The sequence below is a fragment of the Hyperolius riggenbachi genome, chromosome 9 (genome assembly GCF_040937935.1).
Source record: "Hyperolius riggenbachi isolate aHypRig1 chromosome 9, aHypRig1.pri, whole genome shotgun sequence".
Taxonomy (NCBI): domain Eukaryota; kingdom Metazoa; phylum Chordata; class Amphibia; order Anura; family Hyperoliidae; genus Hyperolius; species Hyperolius riggenbachi.
The window spans coordinates 231,939,481-231,964,064 of NC_090654.1; the positions used below are offsets into that span (position 1 = coordinate 231,939,481).

The 24,584-nt window shown below is 44.7% G+C and overlaps 1 protein-coding gene across 3 annotated transcripts in view; it reads right to left on the minus strand.

The window, feature by feature from the left end:
• Nucleotides 1-24,584, minus strand: part of MIS18BP1 (MIS18 binding protein 1) — a 121,744-nt gene that overhangs the window by 13,058 nt on the left and 84,102 nt on the right. For all 3 annotated transcript variants that reach the window (XM_068254158.1, XM_068254159.1, XM_068254160.1), the window contains 3 exons: nucleotides 21,250-21,413; nucleotides 12,855-12,933; nucleotides 3,548-5,429 (listed from right to left, as the gene is read on the minus strand). In XM_068254158.1, coding sequence (XP_068110259.1) covers nucleotides 3,548-5,429; nucleotides 12,855-12,933; nucleotides 21,250-21,413 — 2,125 coding nt within the window. The remainder of the gene's footprint in view (nucleotides 1-3,547; nucleotides 5,430-12,854; nucleotides 12,934-21,249; nucleotides 21,414-24,584) is intronic.

Consider the following 24,584-nt stretch of genomic DNA (forward strand, 5'->3'; position numbering starts at 1 on the left):
CGGGGCCCGGACCACAGCTGAGGGGGTTAATTCACCCATGCCATGTCGCTGCCTCTTGGCAATGTGCTGCACACTACTCTCCATCTTCCTGACACTTCCAATGTTGGAAGATGTAGACAGGGCTGTGGAGTCGGTCCAAAAATCCACCGACTCCGACTCCTCAGTTTAGGATTCCACCGACTCCGAGACTCCTCTAATTTGCATATTACAATTTTGTTGATTAACAGTATGTAACGTGAAATTCGTCTCTTAACTGCCAACGCTTAGGAATTTTACAAGACAACTGAAGTGAGAAGGATATGTAGACTACTATATTTATTCCCTTTAGACTAAAACTAGTCCTTGGTAAGAGTACTTGTAAAAGGTACAGACCGGAACAAAGAACATCTATCAGGCCCCAGGCAATGTAACTGTGGGTACATGTAAGAGTGATGTGCGAGTACTCTGCAGGGGAATGAGGGGATTCTACCTCTATTACACATTCTTCATGCACAATCTGAACCAGGTTTATGGGTGATAGACAACACCTCTGTGTTCAATGTGCACAACATTCTCAGTGGATTACCTGCAGCTCTGTGGGGAGTGCATACGTAGAGTAGAGTATAGTACTACTGTGTACCAAAGTAAACCTGAGACAGATGAAATTAAAGTTTTATACATACCTGGGGCTTCCTCCAGCCCCCTTCAGGCTAATCAGTCCCTCGCTGTCCTCCTTCGCCACCTGGATCTTCTGCTATGAGTCCAGGTACTTTAGCCAGTCTGGTGCAGTGCGCACGCACACACTCCGCCGCCGGGGGCGTAGTATTGCGCAGGTGCAGAATGCTCCTGGCTGTGGAAGCGGCATGTAGCCAGACCGCTCTGACTGGCTGAATTACCGGGACTCCTAGCAGAAGATCCAAGTGGTGGAGGTGGACAGCGAGGGACTGATTAGCCTGAAGGGGGCTGGAGGAAGCCCCAGGTATGTATAACACTCTCTTCTCTTCATCCGTCTCAGGTACCCTTTAATTTGTAGTCACCAAACCAAATTTTAACAACATATCAAATTATTTGATTTCATGAGCAAAGGGAGTGCATACATTTGCATAAATCAGCATCAACGCAGAATTATTTCCATCTCATTGACCATCTCTATTAGTGACACGGCTACACATCAGGCTTTATTCTTACAGCATAGACGTTATTTAGTATATATAAGAGATTCCTGTGTACACATCATATATACGGTCACAATCAGATGTGTATATCTGACTTTAAAAATACGGGGACTGCTTTATTGAAGCAGCACAAGTAACTAATTTTGATTGGTTTATTTCATTTTTGTGGACTGAGCACAGCTATTACTGTATATATACTGTATATATACATTATTTTTAATGACTATTATCTGAGAAATAGAACATTTTATCATATTTTCTATTTTAATTACAGTTACAAATTCATTAGGAGTCGGAGTCGGTGCATTTTTTCCCGACTCCGACTCCAGGCACCCAAAATTGCTCCGACTCCACAGCCCTGGGTGTAGAGCAGCATGTCAGCCAGGTTCCGCCTCCACACACGCCAGGACAGTTTTGTGAAACCTTTTATGCTAATCCCTGGTGCACTAAAGGGAATTTTTATAGGGATAGATGTATCAAACAAAATTTCTCTAGTAATGCCAAATTCCCCTATTTAAAGTGAACCCGAGGTGGGAGTGATATGGAGGCTTCCATATTGATTCCCTTGTAAACAATACCAGTTGCCTGGCAGTCCTGCTGAGCCACTGCCTCTAAAACTTATAGCCATAGATCCTTAAAGCTAATGGGAGTCTTATTTCTGTTATTCTGGTAAGGTAAAGGTAACAAGGGTATCGTTTCTGACATATACCTCCTCATCCAGGAGCCTGGCATGAGAGAGCAGTGCTCCCATGTTAGCAAGGAGCACATCCCCCTTTTATAAAAAAAAAAAAAAAAAAAAAAAGAAAAGATACCTAAGGAGAGGGAAGGCTCTGGGTCCTAATAAGCCTTCCCTCTCTTCCCCCGGTGCCCTTGCTGCGGCGGCAGCTCCTCCGTTGAAAACCCCCATTGCGGAGGGCTTCATAAGTCTTCGGGAGCAGAGTCATCTCGAAAATAGGGAGCTCAATACTGCGCGCGCGCCCTCTCTCGTGCACTCGCACATGCACAGTATGGAGTGGCCGATGTTCGGGAGCACTCACGCTCCCCGAAGACTTCCGAAAGCTTCCTTCGGCAGTGGAGAGAGTAGTATTTGACTACTTTAGTCAAATACCGCTACGGGGATCCTGTGCTGGAACGGGCACCGGGAGAGGAGAGGGAATGCTCATTAGGACCCAAAGCCTTCCCTCTCCTTAGGTAAGTTTTTGCGGGGTTTTTTTTTTTTCCAAGCACGGTTCCCATTGACTTTAACAAGGATGCAGATTAGATATTTCTGACAAAAGTCTGACAGGCTCAGCTGCATGCTGTTTTCAGGTGTGTGATCAGGGCTGTGAAGTCAGTACAAAAATCATCCAACTCCTCAGTTTATGAAACCACCTACTGCAGGTACCCAAAATTGCTCTGACTCCACATCCCTGGCAGGGTTATGGAGTGGGTACACAAATCATTCGAGTTTATGAAACCACTGACAACGACTCCAGGTACTCAAAAATTGACTCCTCGACTCCACAGCCCTGTGTGTGATTCTGGCACTACTGACCAGAAAGATAAGCAGAACTGCCAGGCAACTGGTATTTGTGTAAAAGGAAATAAATAGGACTGCCTCCATATACCTCTTGCTTCAGGTGTCCTTTAACTTTACTAGTCCTTAAAAGTGGGGTGTACTAGGGCTTTGAATTAAAACTGTGTGTAACTGCTTATAGGCCTAGGTTATCAATTGTGCACACCCTTTCCTCTGTACATAATCTGCTCCCATTGGCAAGCCATACTTTCTCTACAGGAAGTCCAATTCTACAGATATTATTTCCTCCTGTGGACAGCAGTAGCAGTTCATTTAACCTCCACTTCTGTCACACCATTTTTAGAGGTCATCGAAGCTTAGACTATGTCACAATTTGCAGAAATCAAGATGGCAGCCTCAGTGAAATAGAAACAACTCATTCAAATTGAAAACTGGCAAAAGATGTAAGTTTAAAAATAGGCATGGTTGATTTTAAACGGATATGCCACAGCAGACACTATTCAAACTTAAGTTACACCAGTAAAGTAGAAAGTAGAATCCGGGCACCGTCAAGATGCAACTTCCACACTTTATTTCATCCCCACAAAGATACAGGTGCACAGGGCTGGTCTAACAGCCGTTTCACAAGCATACACGCTTGCTTCCTCAGAGGGTCTCTGAGGAAGCAAGCGTCTCTGCTTGTGGGGATGAAATAAAGTGTGGAAGTTGCATCTTGACGGTGCCCGGATTCTACTTTCTACTTTACTGGTGTGACTGTTTCAAGCTGTCTGGAGGCACATCAAACCTTCCACTACTGCCCCCCACGGAGTTTGTCAGTGGCAACTAGTGCTGGTTCAACCCATCTCTCACCTACTGTCAAACTTAAGTTAACACTTACTTGTGAAGTCGCTGCACTTCCTTTTCTGTCCACTTGTCCGGCTGAGCCATTGCTTCGAACGCATTAACGTATGGGTTTCTGCATTCTGACTTGGAGTGAGCTGCCAATTTTGGAATCTTTTTGACTCTTGGGTTTTCCTGACTTTTCTGCAGAACCTTAGATTTGTTATTTGGCTTGTTGACTTCACTGCTTTTCTTTGACTTCACTTTCCTTATAGGTCCTGTAATGAAATCCAAATCATCACTCTCTGTTTGATTTCCATTTATTGTCTTTGCTAAAATGACATCATCAGCTTCTGACGATTCCTCAAATGCAATAGGTTTTTTCTTATTTTCCCGAGGTTTGGATCCTTTCTGTGAATCCTTATTGTTTTTCAAGGGCACACTGGGTCCCCTTTGCTCTGCAGACACTCTAGAGTTTTTGAGTGGTTTACTTCTCACTGGCCCTGGTGTAGAAATTAAAGTATTCCTTCTTAAATTGCCCTGCCGCCGCAAATTATTCCTGGAAGATGTTTGTACATCAGATTCTTCAGAATCTGACTGATTAGATTCCTCAGACTGATTAGCTTGCAGTTTTGTAGAGTGAGCAGGAAGTCTAACATTTGGCCTAGACTGTCCATTGTCACTTTGTAAGCCACTTTCTTTCTCCGATTTGCTTAGTGTTTCTGAAGAAAGAGATGAAATCTGCTTCTTATCTAGATCAGATTTTTTTTTATTCTTATTCTTGAGCCTACTAGACCTTTTTTCCTTTTCTAAATGGGTAGGTTCCTCAACAGCTTTCCTTTTTGGAGCAACCTCGGAGGATGTTTTTTCCTGAATGCTTGAAGGTCGCCCAGAGACCTTACTTATGTGGATTTCCTCTTCTGAAGCCTCGGATTCTGATGATTGAATGGATGGCCTTTTCTTATTCAGAGCAGGTCTCAGAAGTTTTGTCTTCCTTACATGAGAATTCTTTAAATGTCTAGCGCTTTCTTCAGCAGACGAGGGCTCTGCTAGATTATGCACGGGTTTTGCACGACGCGGTGGCAGTACTTTCCTACTTAATAGAGGCTCGCTCATTACTTGTTTCTTATTACGAGTAATTGGTTTGGGATCTTCCAAAATCTCATGCTGCTCTGAATCACTTAATGATTCCTTAGACTCAGAAGGTTGCTTTTCACCTAGGGCAGAGTCTGGAAGGACCACTTTCTTCAGAATGCTAGGTGGGCTGTGTTCCTCAGATGTTTCTTCTATAGATGCCAGTGGCGATGAATCCGAGGTTAGTCTATTAGGCACACCAAGTCTTGCTGATTTCCGAAGCCTTTGCAGACCACACTTCTTTACTGAACTTTTACATGTGGCCGCCTCACTATCTTGAGTATTACTGTGAAGTCTCGCAGAACGGAGAGACCGTTTTATATTTGTTTTAGGACTAGGTGGTGGGTCTGCATTTTTCAGAATTTCCTGAGATGAGTTGTTTTTCTTGATGCTAAGATTACCAACTAGTCCACTGGTTTTTACTACTTCTGTATTGGCTTTGACAATATTACTAGAGTATGGGCAACTTTCTTTAACGCTTCCTGTTAACTGGCTGCACACATTAGATTCCACAACTTCTGACAAATCACAACTGGCTTTGTTGTTGTTCATTTCCTGCTTTTCCACTGGTGGATTATTTTGGGCATCCAAATCACTCTCAGATGCACTGCTGCCTGTAGTGCTTTCACCAAGGTCTTCACAATGAATCTGATATTTCCTGCATTGCTTTTTCATCTGTTTAGAGGTCAAAGAGGTGACCATCACTTTAGGGGATTTCAGCTGTTGTCCTCTGAACTCTTTTTGCTTATTAGTCTTAGGGCTTTGGATTGTAGAGCGTGTCTTTTTGGTTCTCTGTACTAGAAAACCTGTATGTTGAATAAATAAAAAGTAAAAGAAGAAAACTGTAATGAAATTGAATTTGATCACAAAATTCAAAAGTATTATTTGTAAGTTATGCAAAAAAAAAGTGTCGTCCCTCAAATGATTTCAGCTGCAGAGGTTAATAACAGTCTCTTTTGCCACCTGATAAACACTGAAGCATAAAAAAACATATGATATAATGATTTGTATGTGTAGTACAGCTAAAAAAAAACCATTAGCAGCAGACATAAGTCTAATATTGTTTCCAGTACATGAAGAGTTAAACTACAGTTGTTATTTATGCAAAAAAGCCATTGAGCTCCACGACGTTCAAAGTCGCAGAATGCTCTGTTTTCTGAAGCTTGTTATCTCAACTGTCAGTCACTGTATCTTCTTTTTCCTGCAGAGGACAGGCCCTAGTTCACTGTCCTGCTCTTTAAAGGATACCACAACCGAAAAAAATGATAGCTGTAGTGTGTGGGGGGTTAAAAGCTAATCATGTGACGCTTGGTGTAGTGGAGCGCACACGCAGCCCAGAGAAGACAGAGGGATTAGCGTGCTTCTGAGCCGCTCGCTATGCGCCGGCCAAAAGTGAAGAGGGGAGGACATACTTTGCACACAGGGCGCAGTATGTCCGGGTGAGTAGTCAAGAAAGTCACCGGACACCGGGATGTATATTAGACTAACGGCGGCAGACGGAGGGGGGCAGAAGGAGGAGATGGTATGTACTTTTAACCCCCACACACTGCAGCTATCATTTTTTTCGGTTGTGGTATCCTTTAAAAAATAGAATGCTGAGTAGTGTGTAAACTGCAAATATTAGAGAATGATGCATTGTTATAAAAAAAACACTATATAACTGAAAATAAAAGTATGAGACTATTTTCTTTGCTTCTAATGTTCTAGTAATTATCTATACTACACAACCAATTCATTATATCATCACATTTTTTTTTTCGGTTCAGTGTCTCAAGGCATGACACAAGGCAGGGAATTGGACATGTTCTGTAGCTATGCAGGGCAAGGAGGGCGGGCAGAGTGGAGTGAGAGTGATGTCATTCGCTGGGCAGTGTGAGTGGGGAGGACAATGCTCTTGGCTGGCTCTCAGCTAAATCAATCCAACGGGATCCAATGAACCCACTTTATTCTCAGCAGGGGCAGTGGTTATCAGCCACCTCGGCCATGTTTCATTTAGTGTGTGTTTGAGGCTTTACCCATTTGAATCAGGGGGTAAAGGTGGCCATACACTCGTTAGATTAGCAGCAGATAGATTTCTGATGTATCTGATGTGTTTAGGAACATTTTTTTACTAGGAACAAATTTCAGTTTGAAATCTATTGAAAATCAATCTGATGGCATTTTGTTGCCATCAGATTTCTATTAGGGCCAATGCAAAATGATAAGCAATCTCAACAGATCGACCTAGATTTTCCAGCCTGCCAGATCGATTGAAATCAATCGAAATCCTTGATTGGTCAATCGATTTGCAATCGATCGACCGATTTTGATCGATCAATCGGCCAAAAATCGTCTGAGCGTATGGGCCCTTTAACTTAATTGTCTATTGTCTGTAAAGACAGCACTAATATGTGATGCTAGCAGAGTACACCACCGGGAAGGAGAAAAAAAAAAACTTTGCCTTTTACAGTGATAGTTGGATGACTAGCCTTGGTCAGGAAAACCAATAGAATTACATTGAATATACATACATGAAAGCAATATTAATTGCAACAAAGCAAGGAACTAATAGGACTTTACCCAGGGAATACTGTGAACCCATGCTATGCATCTGAGTGAACCTAACTTGCCTAATCTCCATGCTCCATCCAGTGACTGACTAATGCTCCCATCCAGTGACTGACTAATGCTCCCATCCAGTGACTAAGCATTACTTGGTACTCATACTGTGCTGCATGATCTGGTCTTTCTTGTATTCCTGTATTGCCATTTTGCTGTATGTGACCCCTAAATATTGTCTGTAACCTAAACTAATGTCCATCGCTGCATAATATGTTGGCGCTTTATAAATACAATAAATAAATAAAATAAATTATAGGGAATATAATTTGTTAAAGAATACTAGAGCTGAGATGAAAGTGTTCTTTTACTTACCTGGAGCTTCTTCCAGCCCCCCTAGGCTTGTATGGTAGGCTTGTATGTCCCTGGCTATTCTACTACTCCTCCTCCTCCTCGCCCAGTTGTTAAGCCTGCTATAGCAGCCAAGTCGCCCAAGTCATGCAGCTGCGCTGGCCCGGCGGTGCACGTTCTCAGTCGCCCTCCCTTATCAGGAGTGCTCTTCTCATGTGCACTACAGCAAGCCTCATACCCGTGCATGCACAGAACGCGATCAATGACACGTGCTGCTGGCCCAGCGCATGCACAGGACTGAATAACTTGGCTGCTGTAGCGTGTTGAACAGCTGAGCAAGGAGGAGGATGGCGCGGTGCATACAAGCCTACGGGGGCTGGAAGAAGCCCCAGATAAGGAAAAGAACAGTCTTTAATTTCATCTCTTGAATCCTTTAACCTCCCTAGCCGTAATCCCTACGCTCGGGCGAGACGCTCTATGCAGAGTATAGTGTGCAGCAGGAGCCTTTACTCACCGCCTGGGGGATCCAGACGTTGGTAGCCATTCTCCTTCCTGTCCTCTAATGCTCTGAAACCCTCTGGTGAGATCGCCGTCAGTGATCTCACTGCAGAGTTACAGCGCCACCTGGAGGACGAAGGTAAAATTGCAGCGCTGGAGTCCAAGGAGGTGAGTGAGAGCAGGGGCTGCTGGCTTTCTGGCAGCATGATTATTTTCTGATTTTAGGGTCTAATTCCGGAAATAATCATACTGCCAAAGGGGTTAAGTAACGCAAGTACAAAGGGATAACACTTGGAAATTAACAAACTAAACTAATGTTTATTAACACCAAATACTAAAAATATTCTTCCCAGCTTAAGTAACAGAATACAGAGAAAGTTATTACAACAGAAATGTGCTATGCTCATAAATTTAGATTAGCCGACAATCATGTAGCATCAGTGAGGAGCACACGGTCATATGTTATACATTACAGTCATAGGTTATTACATTACTCATCATGAATGCTACTAAATCATCTTCTTAATCACTGGATGGATAGAAAACACATTTGTTATATTGTAAGTTAAACATTACAATCGAGGTAAGCCTCAACCATGGAGCAGCCATCAGTTGGCAGATAGCAAAATGACCTGCAGATATGTAGATACAACTAAAGAAGCAGTCTCAGTTCGAGGTGTTAATGTCATCAGGCGCGTACGAGAGATAACGGCGCTGGAGACTTGGGCGCAGGACACAGCCGATACATGGCTGATCCTGCTGCTGCCGCACAAGTCCGGGCCGTGCTAATTACTATTCCCCCTCCAGGCCGCCATGGATAGTGAGGGAATGAAATAATTCAACTTCCAGCGATTGCTGGAAGCCGAATTATTGTTTTAAAAGCAACTTCAGCTCCGCCTTCTGACAGCGCTGAAGTTACTCCCTGTGCCTGCGACAGCCGTAGTTCCTATTACGGCCTATGGTGGCGCCGGCTGCGCCCAAGTCTCCAGCGCTGGATTCAGCGTGTTCGCATCAGGCTGCCTCCTCTTAAAAAGACACCTGAACTGAGAGGGATATGGAGGCAGCCATATTTATTTCCTTTCGAGCAATACCAGTTGCCTGGCAGCCCTGCTGGTCTATTTGGCTGCGGTAGTGTCTGAATCACACACCTGAAACAAGCATGCGGCAAATCCAGTCAGAAACGTCTGATCTGCATGCTTGTTCAGTGTCTGTGGCTAAAGTATAGGTGGCAAAGAATCTGCAAAACAGCCAGGCAATTTGTTTAAAGGGAAATAAATGTCGGCCTCCAAATCCCTCTTGGCTCAGGTGCGCTTTAAAGGACAACTGAAGTGAGAGGGATATGGAGGCTGCCATATTTATTTCCTTATAAGCAATACTAGTTGCCTGGGTATCCTGCTGATTCTCTGCCTCAAATACTGTCAGCCATAGACCCTGAACAAGCCTGCAGCAGATCAGATGTTACTGACATTGTCAGATCTGACAAGATTAGCTGCATGCTTGTTTCTGGTAAGATTCAGACACTACTGCAGCCAAATAGATCAGCAGGGCTGCCGGACAACAGGTATTGTTTCACAGGAAATAAATTTAGCAGCCTCTATATTCTTCTCATCATGGCTGTGGAGTCGGGGCAATTTTGGGTACCTGTAGTCGGAGTCTGTGGTTTTATAAACGGAGGAGTTAGAGTCGGATGATTTTTGTACCAAATCCATAGCCCTGGTAAGTATTAGACTAAGGAGTCGGAGTCAGGCAATTTTGGGTACCTGGAGTCGGAGTGGTTTTATAAACTGAGGAGTCAAGTGATTTTTGTACCGACTCCACAGCTCGGATTCTCACTACAGTTGTCCTTTAAAGGACATCCAAGGCAACAAATGGGGCTTATTTACCTGGGGCTTCTTCCAGCCCCGACAGTCTGTGTGGTCCCTCGTCTCAGATCTGCTGTGCTCCAGTGCGATAGCCCCCATAATGATTGTCGTGTTCTGCACATGTGAGGAAACGTGCACCTCTTCCGTTGCAGGGCACGTTCTGCACATGTGCAGTGCTACTTTGGATGCGAACGCACCCAGCCGAGGAAGCGTACACAAGAGGAAGATGCCCCAAGTAAATAAGGATAATCATTTGTCACCTCGGATGTCTTTTAAAACAGAATAATGTCACTTATAGCCTATGACAACACTTTGGTATGATGAGAGAGCACTGCCATTAACAGTGCAGATCCTTGTTTATAATAGTCATCAGCTCACAAAAAAACACATCCACAGGGCTTAAAGTGATCCTTAAAGCGGACTCAAACCAAACATTTTTTTTAATTAAAAATATTTTGTTGTACCTCTCTGACACATACAAAGATAAATAAACACTCCTTCAAACCTATGAGCTTTTCCGTTCATGCTTTTCATCCTTCTCTTTTCATAATTAGGGTTATACTGGGGGAAGCCATCAGCAATTCCTCCATTGCCAAACACCACCTACTCCAGCAGTTTGCCGGATTCTGTCCCGGCAATATGAAAGGAAGGGGAGGGGTTCCTCCAATAAATGTAAAATATTTTATATTTGTCATCATGCAGCTGAAAAAAGGCGGCTATTTATTATTATAATTTAGAAAATAGATTTTCTCTCTGAAATTTTGTATGTTTAATTTGGGTCCACTTCAAGTATAAAAAAAAAAAAAAGACTTTTACTCACCTGGGGCTTCCAATAGCCCACTGCAGCTGTCCGGTGCCCTCGCCGTATCCACCCGATCCTCATGTCCCCGCCGGCAGCCACTTCCGGTTTTGCCGTCAGGAGCAGACAGGCTGGGAACATGAGTGATTCTTTGCGTTCCCAGCCACAATTGCGCCCTCTATGCTGCTATAGCATATAGCATGAAGCATATAGCAGCATAGAGGGCGCAATTGTGGCTGGGAACGCGAAGAATCACTCGCGTTCCCAGCCTGACGGCTCCTGCGGGCGAAACCAGAAGTGGCTGCCGGCGGGAACACTAGGATCGGAGGGACACGGCGAGGGCAGCGGACAGCTGCTGGGGGAGTATTGGAAGCCACAGGTGAGTAAAAGTCTTTTTTTTTTTTTTTTTACTTAAGGATCACTTTAAAGAGAGCCTGATGTGGGCTCTCAAAAAAAGAAAAAGAAAAAAAAAAAAAAAAAGAAAAGTAGGCTACCTGATCCGCAGGCTGCTCCCCGCCGCTCACGTGGGCCGCAATGGCCCACTTCACTTGCGTGACCTACAGGTTTTAAATCAGGATAATGCCATTTATTGGCCATCCTGATTCAACACTTCTTGCGTTTACTTATGGTCAACAAGGTACAATACTCTACTGCTACTATTGTGAATGAATGGAGGAGTGAAATGATGTCATAAAAGTTATACATATACCAGTCCCTACAGAAAAACTAAAAACTTGCTTCATACCTTCAGATTGTAAGCTCACAAGAGCAGGGCTCGCTCACCCTATTGTAAATGTCTTGGAATGAAAAACATTTTATTAATCATGCTACATTTGTCACTGTAATTACTATGTCTACCAATTCTGTATTTTGTACCAGTGTCTATATTTGGTGTATACCAGTGTCTGTATTATTATGCACCCCATGTTTGTTTCTTACCTTGTACAGCACCACAGAGTATGTTGCAGTATATACATCAATAATAATACCAGGAAACACTCCAACTGTAAAGAAAGGAAAATCCTCAGTCTCTGCAGACTGAGAAATCAGGTCTGAGGGAGACAAGTATACAAACCCAGGGAGAACAGACTGCAACAGCACTGTGACCAGGAAACCCTGAGGGCCCTGTCACACCGAGGCAGTGCGGTATTTTTAACACACCCCAACGCTGGGCAATGAAAGTCTATGTAGACTTTCAAATTTCCGCGGTACGCCGCGACGGAAGTGACATTTTCGCCGCATCCCTGATGCCGGTCAAGAACTACGTTAACGCTGAGGAGCAGCGTCGAGTTGAGGCGATACACGTCGGCCCAAAGTCATGTTAGTCTATGGCAAAGCGTGGATCCTTAAAAAACAGTCGGAATAGCATATTTTAACAATACTCTTCCATATACCTAAAGCAGGAAGTGACTCGAGTGCGTGTCACTTCCTGCTTGGCCGCGCCGTCACTTCCTGCTTGGCCGGTGGCTAGACAGAGAACACTGCGCAGACAGAGAACCCCTGAAGGCCTGTTTTTTGACAGTGCAATGCGGTGCGTCGGGCGTGATGCACCGCATCGCTTACACTGGTTCCTGGTGTGAAACCAGCATAGGTCTAGTCCCCTTTCACACTAGGACGTTTTGATTGCGTTGCGTTAACCTTTTTTACCGCAGGTTAACGGTAAAGCAAGGGTCAGGAATCTTTTTGGCTGAGAGAGCCATAAACGCCACATATTTTAAAATGTAATTCTGTGAGAGCCATACAATATGTTGCAAACTGGGACAGTGCGCATGCACAGCAAAGGGCTCACTTCCTGCTGCACTGTTCCTAATGCACAGCAGTGAGGGATACCAAGTTTCAAAAAACTGCTAAACGTCATCCAAGACTTCAGCTTATTGGTGGAAGAAATCATTCTTCTGGGAGAAGAGGAATCTGAAAATCATTAGGTCACAGCATGCCACCGATCAAGCAGAGCCTAAATGACCGCTAAATTGATAATGCCCACAGAATAATAGCAATTATGCCAGTATGCCTCCCCCACAACCCCAGGACTCAACCTCCTGCATAATCACCTAATCTTTCTTTTGCTTTGGCAATGCCACTATGCATCTTGACCCTACCGATAAAGCTCATTTTAAATGATAGAGAAAGAGAGCAAAAGATGCTTTCTGGCAGCGGTGTGAGGGCGTGTATTGTGCACTTACCTTCTTTATCTTGCTTATTACTAGGAGCACATTTCTTTGGCTGGACTCCATTTTTGATGCTTTTTTTCTGCATATTTTCCTTTAAAGGAGTAAAGGAAAGAAAGAAAAAGAAAAGACAAAAAAAAAGTTACATAAATATTGATTTACAATTAAGCCACTCCCACTAATAATCAACCTACAAACCTATCAGGACAGGTTCTGACCTTGTCATGTAGCATTAAACCCAGTGACAGCACTGTCCTAAATGGGTCCATGCACCTTAAAGTTTAGTGTATTATACTTAAAGGGAACCTGAACTGAGTAAAATGATTTAAAATAAACAAATGATGTACCTGCAAATGAATATTAAATACCGTATTTCGCGCCGTATAAGACGCTCCGGAATATAAGACGCACCCAGGTTTAGACGGCAAAAAACCAGGGGAAAAAAAAAATGTGTACTAAACCTGGTGTGTCTATATACTGGAGCGTCTTGTAGATGTTCTCCCCCAATTAATGTCCTCCATGTGACCTCAGGTGTCCCTCAGGTGTTCCCAGGGGTCCCCCTGTGTCCTTAGGTGTCCCCAGTGTAGTCCTCGTGTCCTTAGGTGTCCCCCATGTGTCCCTAGCTGTCCCCCATGTGTCCCTAGCTGTCCCCCATGCTAGCTTTCCCCCATGTGTCCATAGCTGTCCCCCATGTGTCCATAGCTGTCCCCCATGTGTCCTCAGGTGCCCCCCATGTGTCCATAGCTGTCCCTCATGTGTCCCCGTTACCTGTGTGGTCTGCTTTCTGTGTCATTTCTGTAGGGGCTTGTAGGATTGTGCTGCCCCTAAGTGTTCCTGATTCCCCCCGTGTGGTCCGCTGACTCGCGCCCCTGCCTGCTTGTGTCCACTCCCGCAAATCGCAAATGTGCTCTATCCTCCCCGCAATTATGCTCTAGCCCCCCGCTCGTTTCTGCCACCCTCCCCGCAATTAAGCTCTAGCCCCCCGCTCGTTTCTGCCACTCTCCCCGCTTGCGTGTACGCCGCCCCCAATATCCAAATAGCCGCCACAGTCTTACTGTATCAGCGGCTCCCGGGATCGCAGCACTGTGGTCTCGTGTCTCATCGCTCTAGTGATGGCTTATGCTGATGACGCGCATTGCAGAAGCCATCACTAGAGCGATGAGACTGGAGACCACAGGGCTGCGATCCCGGGAGCCGCTGATACAGTAAGACTGCGGCGGCTATTTGGATATCGGGGGCAGCGTACACGCAAGCGGGGAGGGTGGCAGAAACGAGCGGGGGGCTAGAGCATAATTGCGGGGAGGGTGTAGCAGAAACGAGCGGGGGCTAGAGCATAATTGCGGGGAGGGTGTAGCAGAAACGAGCGGGGGCTAGAGCATAATTGCGGGGAGGGTAGAGCACATTTGCGGGAGCGGACACAAGCAGGCAGAGGCGCGAGTCAGCGGACCACACGGGGGGAATCAGGAACACATAGGGGCAGCATAATCCACACAGAAAGCAGACCACACAGCAGGTAATTACATGCAGGGAATCCCCGACGTAGCGGCGGTTCGTATCGGCGGGTGTTCGTAAGTCGGGGATTCCCTGCATTTGCCGTATAAGACGCAGGGACTTTTTCTCCTCATTTTTGGAGGAGAAAAAGTGCGTCTTATACGGCGGAAAATACGGTACTTACCTCACCGTCCGTTCCTCTCAGAAGCTCACCATTTTCCTCTTACAGTGATCCCTTCCAGTTTTGACAATATTTTGTCAGAACTGAAATATTTCAGTTGCTGTCAGTTATCCATCAGCTGCTGTCAGTTACAACTGAATGTGCAAAGTAATGTCCATGTTTCACTATGGCTCAAGTGGGTGATATTACAGTTTAACAGTGTGCTGACCAGGAAGCTATTATGGGGTAATGTCTATTTTCAATATGGAGGACAGAGAATTCCATCAATCGCAGTGGACAAAAAGGACGCAGGAGAGGAGAAAAGAATTTAGGAGGGGACTACACAGGAGGTAAGTATAACGTGTGTATGTTTATTTTGACTTTTAATTTTCAGTTCAGGTTCTCTTTAAAGAGAAACTCCAACCAAGAATTGAACTTTTTCCCAATCAGTAGCTGATACCCCATTTTACATAAGAAAGACAATGATTTTCACAAACAGACCATCAGGGGGCGCTGTGTGACTGATTTTGTGCTGAAACCCCTCCCACAAGAGGCTCTGAATACCGGTACTGCTGGCAAACTGCCACAATGTAACAATGTTCAGAGACAGGAAATAGCTGTTATTAGCTGTCTGTAACAGACAGAGCAGCTAGAAACAGCTAAATAACCTGCCCACAGTAACAATGTCACCATGTAATAAATGTCAGAATGTGAATCTGGGAGAGGAAAGATTTTACAATGAGCAAACACTGACTAAATCATTTATACATAATTATGGTAAAAAATGAAGCACTTTTTTTTTACTACATTATTTTCACTGGAGTTCCTCTTTAAAGGGAAGGTCTGAGGTAAATTAAAAAAAAAAAATCAAAAATCTACTTACCTGGGGCTTCCTCCAGCCCCTGGCAGCCGTCCTGTGCCCTCACCGCAGCTCCAGTGGCTCCCGGTCCCCTCCGGTGCAGATGCCCATCTCACTAGGTCGGCGTCTTACTTGTGCTCCACGAAGTCGCACTGCTGTCATCCGTACTGTACAGTCCGGAGGGCCGTGAGCCGCACACTGGAGCACAAGTAAGATGCCGACCTAGAGAGGTCGGCATCTGCACCAGAGGGGACCGGAAGCCAGAGGAGCTGTAGCGAGGGCACAGGATGGCTGCCAGGGGCTGGAGAAAGCCCGAAGTAGATTTTTGATTTTTATTCACCTCGGACCTTCCCTTTAAGAGTAACCAACATTTTTTGAAGTGAGGCTCTACTCAATCATGCACTATACTAACAAGTCATGCCCAACAGAGTACAGAGAAGGTCACTTGTGTGAGGGCCCTGACGCACCAAAGAGTGTTTTGCAGGTCGGTTTGTTTTTTTTAAAAAGCATCCATCGGCTTACATTAAAATTGCAGTAAAATCAACGCAATTGCGCAAAACGCTCTTTGGTGTGTCAGGGCCCTCACACTGCAGTCCTGTAACCACCCTCTGTGCTCTCTCTCTGGCATGAATAGCTAAAGGAACGGGCACTTCCAACTGATTTTCTTTCAATATTTTCATTAAATATTGAATACCTTAGTGCTTTATTTTGCACTCTGTGTATCCAGTTAATTAGAATGAGATGTGAATAACATTGCAATATGCAAGTACATCGCATATTGTGTAATACAAGGGTATCAGTACAGAGGATGTTCCAATCAGAGAACTAATGACAGACTAAGTCCATGATGTGCATAGAATGCTATACTGGTAACTAATTGAGTAATCTATACCTGTAAAAATTCTAACACAAGTATGTCCAAAGTCTGGCCCAGTAGCCAAATTTGGCCGCCGTACCTTTTCTGTTGGCCACCACAGTGCTCTACAGTTAAGTAGATGCGGCCTACAGGCTGTAACTGCAGTACTGCAAACAGGGGCCACCTTGTGTCACTGCTCTGCCTCCCCCTTTGTTTGCCTGTAGGTTATCAGCCACCACTGTAGTAGTAACAGCCACTGATTAGCAGCTGCGACTGTGCCAGCAGCATTAACTGCTACTGATTAGCAGCTGCCACTGGGCCAGAAACAGTAAAAGCCACTGATTAGCAGCCGCCACTATGCCAGCAGCAGTAACAGCTACTGATTAGCAGTTGCCACTGGGCCAGCAACAGTAACAGCCAGTGATTAGCAGCCGCCACTACGCCAGCAGAAGTATCCGCTACTCATTAGCAGCTGCCACTATGCCAGCAGCAGTAAAAGCCACTGATTAGCAGCTTACACTATGCCAGCAGCAGTAACAGCCAATGATTAGCAGCTGCCACTATGCCAGCAGAAGTAACAACCACTGATCAGCAGCTGCCACTGTGCTAACTACACACGGTATATGGGTTATTTCCCTTGGAAATGTTTTACTTGACAAAATATTACGGGATTAGTGTGCCTACTGGCAATCAGCAAAAATTGTGTTTCATTTTGCTAGTTCTGCCCCGAGCACTCCCAAGAACGGGGATATGGCCCTTGGCCTAAAAAGTTTGGATATCCCTGCTCACCTGCCCAGGGATTCAGATGCCGGAAGCCATTCTTCTTCCTGTCTTTCAAGGTTCTGCAACCCCGGGTGAGATCACCGTTTGTCGTCATGACACCAGCCAATGATCTCACTATAGGGTTACAGCGCCACCCGGAGGACGGGGGGAACTCCAGCGCTGGATCCCAAGGAGGAGAGTAAATGCTGGGCTGCCACAGATCACTCTCCGGTGTGCTTATTTCTTTATTTTAGCATCTAAAAGCATGCAAAAAAATTGCACCGCTTTAAGACCCTAAAATCTGGAAATAATCAAAATTGCCATGGTGGTTAAATACAGGTCTACTGCCCTTACGTTGTTTGTATCATCTGTGTGACAGGAACAATAATAATAATAATAAAAAAAAGAGCACGTGCTGCGCACATAAATGAGAATATAACAATATGCTTGTAAAATCATCTGATGATTATATAAACACATCGTTGTATCTTTATTTATGTGTACGAGCATCTTCGGCGTATTGCGCAAGCGTGCCATTATTCGTGCATGAAGAGGAACGCGGCCACAATAACACATTTGACAAGCTGTTCAATAGGCAATTTTTTTTTCTTATCTTGGTACACTTTAAAGTTCACTATTTTGCAATATACCATAATCCTTTTCCCACTCTAATTAGCTTAGCACTAAAATGTATAATAATTAAAAAAAAATCATTAACATGAAATATTAAAAAAAAAAATGGAAAAAAAAAAATCATTTTTCCTTTTAGCTTCACCTGGTAAGGCTGTGAGCAGAAGTGAGTTTTGCTTCACTGTTGCTGTAAAAAATTGTCTGGCACATTTTGCGATATTTATAATCATTTTTTTTTATAATAACATTTGAAAAATCAGACCGACGCATCATACAGAACAAACTATACACACATCCTATCACCAATTTTGTGCCGTACACTATACTCCATAATCACATACTGAATCACCAACCTTTGTGCAACCGTATTCATGTAGCTTAGGACTAGAAACAAGATTGCTGACATGCTTTGGACTGGCTTAACGAAGGGATATCTGTTGGCCAACTATGCTTGCAAGCTTGAATAAGTGTCATTGGACTCTCATCCCTATTAGAGGGAGGCAGCTGCTGGATGTCAGTTGGTGTATGGGTGAATGCATGTGAAGGTAGCAGGTGGCTGCTTGACTGCTGGGGCGAACTGAGTCTGCATGACCGCCGTCCCAGTAAGCAAGTTAAAGGGACTCCGAGCAGTGCAGTAACTAAAGTAACTAAAGATGCATACCATTTTGAAGCTCTCTTTCTCCTCTTTCCAGTTTTCGCTACTTTCGCGATCGAAATTGCGGCCACCACGATTTCGATCGTGAAAAGAACGAAAATTAAAAGGTGTAGGGCGGCGTTTTATATATCGTTGAAAAGAGGAGAAAGAGAGCATCAAAATGGTATTCATCTTTCCATAGTTACTTGTATTACACAGGACGACACTTTCCCCAGTGTCGGCAGCTTCATTCAGCACAATGCAATGAAATACAAGGAACCTAGGGGTATATAATGACAAACATCATGCTGGTAGGTGTGAGGATATAATTAATTAGTTGTGGGCATGCTTAGCCTCCCTAGCGTTCTGGACGAGCTAGGCTCGTCCAGAGACGCCGGAGGTCACTGTTCAGGCCCTGCTGGGCCGATTTGAATAATTTTCTTTTAAAACATGCAGCAAGCACTTTGCTTGCTGCGTGTCCTACCTGATCGCTGCCGATCCGCCGCGATACAGAGCCCACTACCCCCCCCCCCCATGGCGACGAGGGAAGCAAGGAAATCCCGTTCCGGACGGGTCTTTGCGCCGGCGGCGATCGGAGGGGTGGGAGGGATGCCGCAGGGAGGGGGGAATCATGTAGCTAGCGCTAGGCTAGCTACATGATAAAAAAAAAAAAAATGTGCAAAAAACGTTCCCGCGGAATCAGAACGCCAGGCAGGTTAAAGGCATCACACACCTTGTGTTAAATTTTTCCCCAATTATGAAAAAAAGTATTGAAAACTGTCAGATCTTTAACCCTCTGGGGGATAATCCCGAGCTGAGCTCGGGGTAAGCCGCCACAGAGGATTTCTCAGGCCCTGGTGGGCCGATTTGCATAATTTGTTTTTGTTGCACGCAGCTAGCACTTTGCTAGCTGCGTGTATATACCGATCGCCGCCGCTCCGTTCTGAACGGGATTTCCTGTTTGCTTTGATTGCCGGAGGCGATCGGAGGGGGTGGGGGGATGCCGCTGCACAGCGGCTATCATGTAGCTAGCGCTAGGCCAGCTACATGATTAAAAAATAATAATTTTAAAAAAATGTGCTGCGCCGCCCCCTGGCGATATTATTGTATCGCCCAGGAGGTTAAAGAGACTCTGAAGTCTCCTAAAATTGCACTTTTTATTTAACAGTGGTCTTCAGCATTATAACACAAGCTAAAACGCTGCATCGCCACGGCAAATCGCAACATTTAAACCCCCCAAATACTGGGGCAAAAATCCACGACTTTCAAAGTCGTGGATTTTGCTTCCCGGGGAGGCAGAGCTTTGAGCTGCAGCCCTGCCTCCATTCACGTCAATCCCCGCGGATCTCCGCCTCACCCCGCCCCTCTCAGTGAAAGAAGACAGAGGGGCGGGGAAAGGCGGTGATCAGCGGGGATTGACACGCATGGAGGCAGAGCTACAGCGGTAAGCTCTGCCTCTATGAGGAAGCACTCCCCATATTTAGCCCAGGGGATTTGGGGGGTTTAAATGTAGCGATCTGCCATGGGAATGCAACGTTTTAGCTTGTGTTATAATGCTGAAGACAAACTGTTAAATAAAAAGTGCAATATTAGGAGACTTCAGTGTCTCTTTAAATCAATAAATTGACAATCTTACACCATTTCATTTTCTGAAATATCCACCATTCCAGATCAACTTATACAGCATATATAAAAAAAATAAAAAAATAAAACAAAACAAAATTCTTAGTCAAATAAAAAACAAAACAAAAAAAAAACCCTATTTTTCGGGAAAACCGATCGTTTTTATTGAAAACCAGGAAAATCTAAGCTAAACAAACATACAACAAACAGAGCATTTATATTGCGCTTTTCTCCTGGTGGACTCAAAGTGCCAGAGCTGCAGCCACTAGGACACGCTCTATAGGCAGTAGCAGTGTTAGGGAGACTTGCCCAAGGTCTCCTACTGAATAGGTGCTGGCTTACTGAACAGGCAGAGCCGAGATTCGAACCCAGTTCTCCTGTGTCAGAGGCAGAGCCCTTTACACTATGGTTAATGGCCATAGCTAGGCCTTGATGATCTCTATGGAATCTTTATTTTACTGCAGCAAAACAAAGTCTTTCTGGAACTCGCACAGTTTAACTGGTACACCAGCAAGTGGAGCTCTAAATATGTTCATCTGTGGTATCCTATATAAGAATTTGCCTGTGCCCCTGCGTTTAGGCCAGCGCGCATGCGTGGCACGTGGGTGGACTTTAGACAGCAAAGGGCGATGGGTGCAGGGGGCGGACGTGTGCATGTGGCCGTTGTGTTGTGCAGGCACATGTGTAGCGTATGCGTAGCTGACCGTGCTGGCAGTGTTTTCAGAGGCCATGGTGGGGGGAGAGGGGGTTGTGAGGGGCATAGCGGTCAAGGCCTAGCGCCTATTATTGTAACGGGCCAAAGGTCTAGTTTAAAGAGAAACTCCAACCAAGAATTGAACTTTATCCCAATCAGTAGCTGATACCCCCTTTTACATGAGAAATAGAATGATTTTCACAAACAGACCATCAGGGGGCGCTGTGTGACTGATTTTGTGCTGGAACCACTCCCACTAGAGGCTCTGAATACCGCGGTACTCCTGGCAAACTGCCACAATGTAACAATGTTCAGACAGGAAATGGCTGTTTAGAGCTGTCTAACAGCCAGAACAGCTACATAACATGCCCACAGTAACAATGTCACCATGTAATACATGTCAGAATGTGAATCTGGGAGAGGAAAGATTTTACAATGAGCAAACACTGACTAAATCATTTATACATAATTATGGTAAAAATGAAGCACTTTTTTTATTACATTATTTTCAGTGGAGTGCCTCTTTAACATGTTCCTGATAAAAAATAAAAAAAAAATCTAGTTTCAGATAGATGTACAGTAGATGTCTTGTTAAATCAGACCCATAGTATTAATAAATCATGAGACTGTTTCACAATTATTGAGCATGTTTTACCTAATGCCTTTCAGGACCAAATCTCTCTCATTGATCAGCTACTCACAATTTCCTCAGTCAGAACATCTCTTCCTCCTTTGATAACAGTGGTGTTGCCATGGAAGTCAACAGATAACCGCTCCCCACACCAAAACTTCAGGACAGGCTTGATCTGGCGGCCACTGCGGCTGGTCACAGAGTTGTCTGTAAAATGGCTGGTAACAGAGATGTCTGTAAAATTCCATGGATTAGTAGGGTAGGCACATTTTTCTGCTCAGAATGCAAACGGTTAAAAAACTGTTATAAACATATCTAATCAGCCACAACCAACCATTGGCTTGGTTGCCAGGCTTGGTTGTCTTTAACCATTTCAGCCGCGCGAACGTGAGCTTCACGTGCCCAGCGGCAGCAGCTAGAACCGCAGGGACGCGCTAGTCACGTCCCTGCAGTTTGGGGGGTTTGCAGGCGATCGCGCTGCTGCTGCTAGAAGGGGGGATTGGCTGCAGGGGACAAAAGTATCTCCCGCTGTGATTTCCGCCGCCCGATCGTTAATTTTATGAATGGGAACAATGTTCCCATTTCTGCGGTGGCAGATAGCAACAGAAGCTCAGCAGAGCTGTCGCAGGGAGTGGTGCTGTGGAGGCTGGGACCAAGGGTGCTAGTCAAAGTAGTGGTGGGGAGCAGCAATTCAAATGAGGTGCAGTAGTATTTCAGCAGGGAGTAACTCTTCAATCAAAATTATAGACCAAGACAAAAAAATTCAAAAGAAACATGAAAGATCAAACTGAGTTTATTTTTAATAAAAAATAGTGCGTTAAGAATGACCCCCTTTACCGATTAAAATAAAAAATTCCAAGCATTGGTGGGTATTACTATATGAAGGTCCAAGATACCAACATATGTCTCTCCCTTTTTTGCATCTGTAATTTTGCTTGAAAATCCTCTGCCAGACCTGCCACTTGGCGCTACAGTACCAAGCACCCTAACACTCCCCTGAAGTCCAGTGCACCTACTCCAGACTCCACTGGCGCCAGTGACCCCCGCCACAATAGGGGAGACCCACCGGAGCAATCAATGGCCGCCTCTCTTCTGAAACTGTGAAATCGGAGCTCTGGCAAAAAGTACCTTTAAACTTGTGCCAGGACCCTCTACTTTGTCCACTAAGAATCAATACAAACTTAAATCTGACATTTCCTGTTTCAGCTGACAGCTTGAATTGACTGCAGAGCAAAACTGGCTGAAAATGCTGTGCACTATTCCTGTTCTACAGAAGTGCTGACATCACCAGCAGAAGAAGTAATTCATGGTGAAGCAACAACAATGAAAAACATACAGCTCCATGGAATATGTTGGCGCTTTATAAATCAATAACAACAATCTTACTGTGTAAAGCATGTAAAATATGTTCTTACACAATGCAATTACACCTTTATTTGAAGTACAGTATGCAGTAACTAAAACAGCAATTTCAAAATTCCTATCCAATCAGGTGGTTGTCATATTAGAAAACATTACAATCCTGTCAGACAAAACATATTTGTCAGAAATTTTTTTACAATTGTGTTTTTTGTACCTTCAAAATCAGCAGAAAGTGTACTGGAACGACCTTTCTAATCAATCGTGCTAAAAGCTCTGTTGAGTGAATTGTCTGCATGGCATAATAGGCAACACATACATCCAGCGATTTATGGGCAGAACGACTAAGAAACAGATCTCTCTCGGATCGCATCTGATTAAAGAGAGATCTGTTGGTTGCCCATACACCAGCAGACTGGTTGCATTAAAGGGTGTTTTGTTCTATTTAATGGGCTCTATTCACAAAACTTCTTATAAATGACTTATTTATCACCTAATTGATAAAAATAATCTTTCAGCACATTTACAAGCAAAATAATCGCTCAAAGTAAGTTGTTTCTGATTAACTTCACTTCAATATTACTTTTCTTACCTTAAAGAGACTCTGTAACATTAAAAACATCCCCTGGGGGGTACTCACCTCGGGTGGGGGAAGCCTCCGGATCCTAATGAGGCTTCCCACGCCGTCCTCTGTCCCACGGGGGTCTCTCCGCAGCCCTCCGAACAGCCGGCGACTGTGCCGACTGTCATTTCAATATTTACCTTTGCTGGCTCCAGCGGGGGCGCTGTGGCGGCTTTCCATTCCGAACTACACGGAAATACCCGATCTCATTCGGGTCCGCTCTACTGCGCAGGCGCAGGAGACTTGCGCCTGCGCAGTAGAGCGGACCCGACGGCGATCGGGTATTTCCGTGTAGTTCGGAATGGAAAGCCGTCAGAGCGCCTGCGCAGGAGCCAGGAAGGTAAATAATGACGTCACCGCTGCCCGGACTCCACGGAGGGCTGCAGCGAGACCCCTGACGGATGGAGGACGGCGTGGGAAGCCTCATTAGGATCCGGAGGCTTCCCCCACCCGAGGTGAGTACCCCCCAGGGGATATTTTTATGTTACAGTTCCTCTTTAATTATATTTTTGCTCTTTGGGAGCTTAAAAATGTAACATAGATAAGGTGAAAACGGAGGAAAACAGGTGAAAAAGCTGTGTGAATCATGCCATTGTGTCCAATTACTGGAGGTAAAGAACACCTTTCTTATATATTATCTAGGATTGGGGGGGTTCGGGGTGCATCTGGTAGTGAGTTATAATATGATCTGCTATTGCCTGTAGGTTGGACTATTCTTTGTAGTTCGCATTGAACTTTCTAGAATATGCAAGTTGAATTTTGCTCATGATAAAGTATTATTTTCTTGTCTGGAATATGTTTGCACTGTTGTACATTTTATAGATGCTGATGCTGTGCATTGGATATATTTTGGACTGTTTGGTGAATATTTTGTTCAATTTTCACAATAAACCTTTAGTAAAAGAGATATCTCTGGAACCAGCCTTGTGATGTTGCCTTTGCTGCCTGGCCACTGCCACCCCAAATGTAAATGTTCCTCGCTGGTGCCCGTGCATTGTAATCTCACCTGCTCCAGCTGCACTCGGGGGAGACAGCGGACGTCACTGCAGCTGGAGCAGGTGAAATTCACAATACATGGGCACATTTACACTTGTGAGGACAGTGGGTGGCAGTCCGCCGCGTTTGTCACACGTCGTTACCACTGCGCACCTGACTGACCACAATTTTCCAACCTGCTCTACTGACACAGTCAACAGATTTCATCCGAAAATGCCTGTTGCAGCACTGGCTGCAAACAGCTAGAGGGAGCTCTGTTCAAGTGCATCACCAGTAATGAGACAACCCGAGAGAACCTGGGACCCATGGAAGGCCTCAGTAGATTACTGCACATAGCATGCTGGGAAAACAAAAATCTAATTTTCAGTTTTCTTTAATGCCTTCTTTAAAGAGACTCTGAAGCCTCCCTAAAATCATGTTTTTATTTT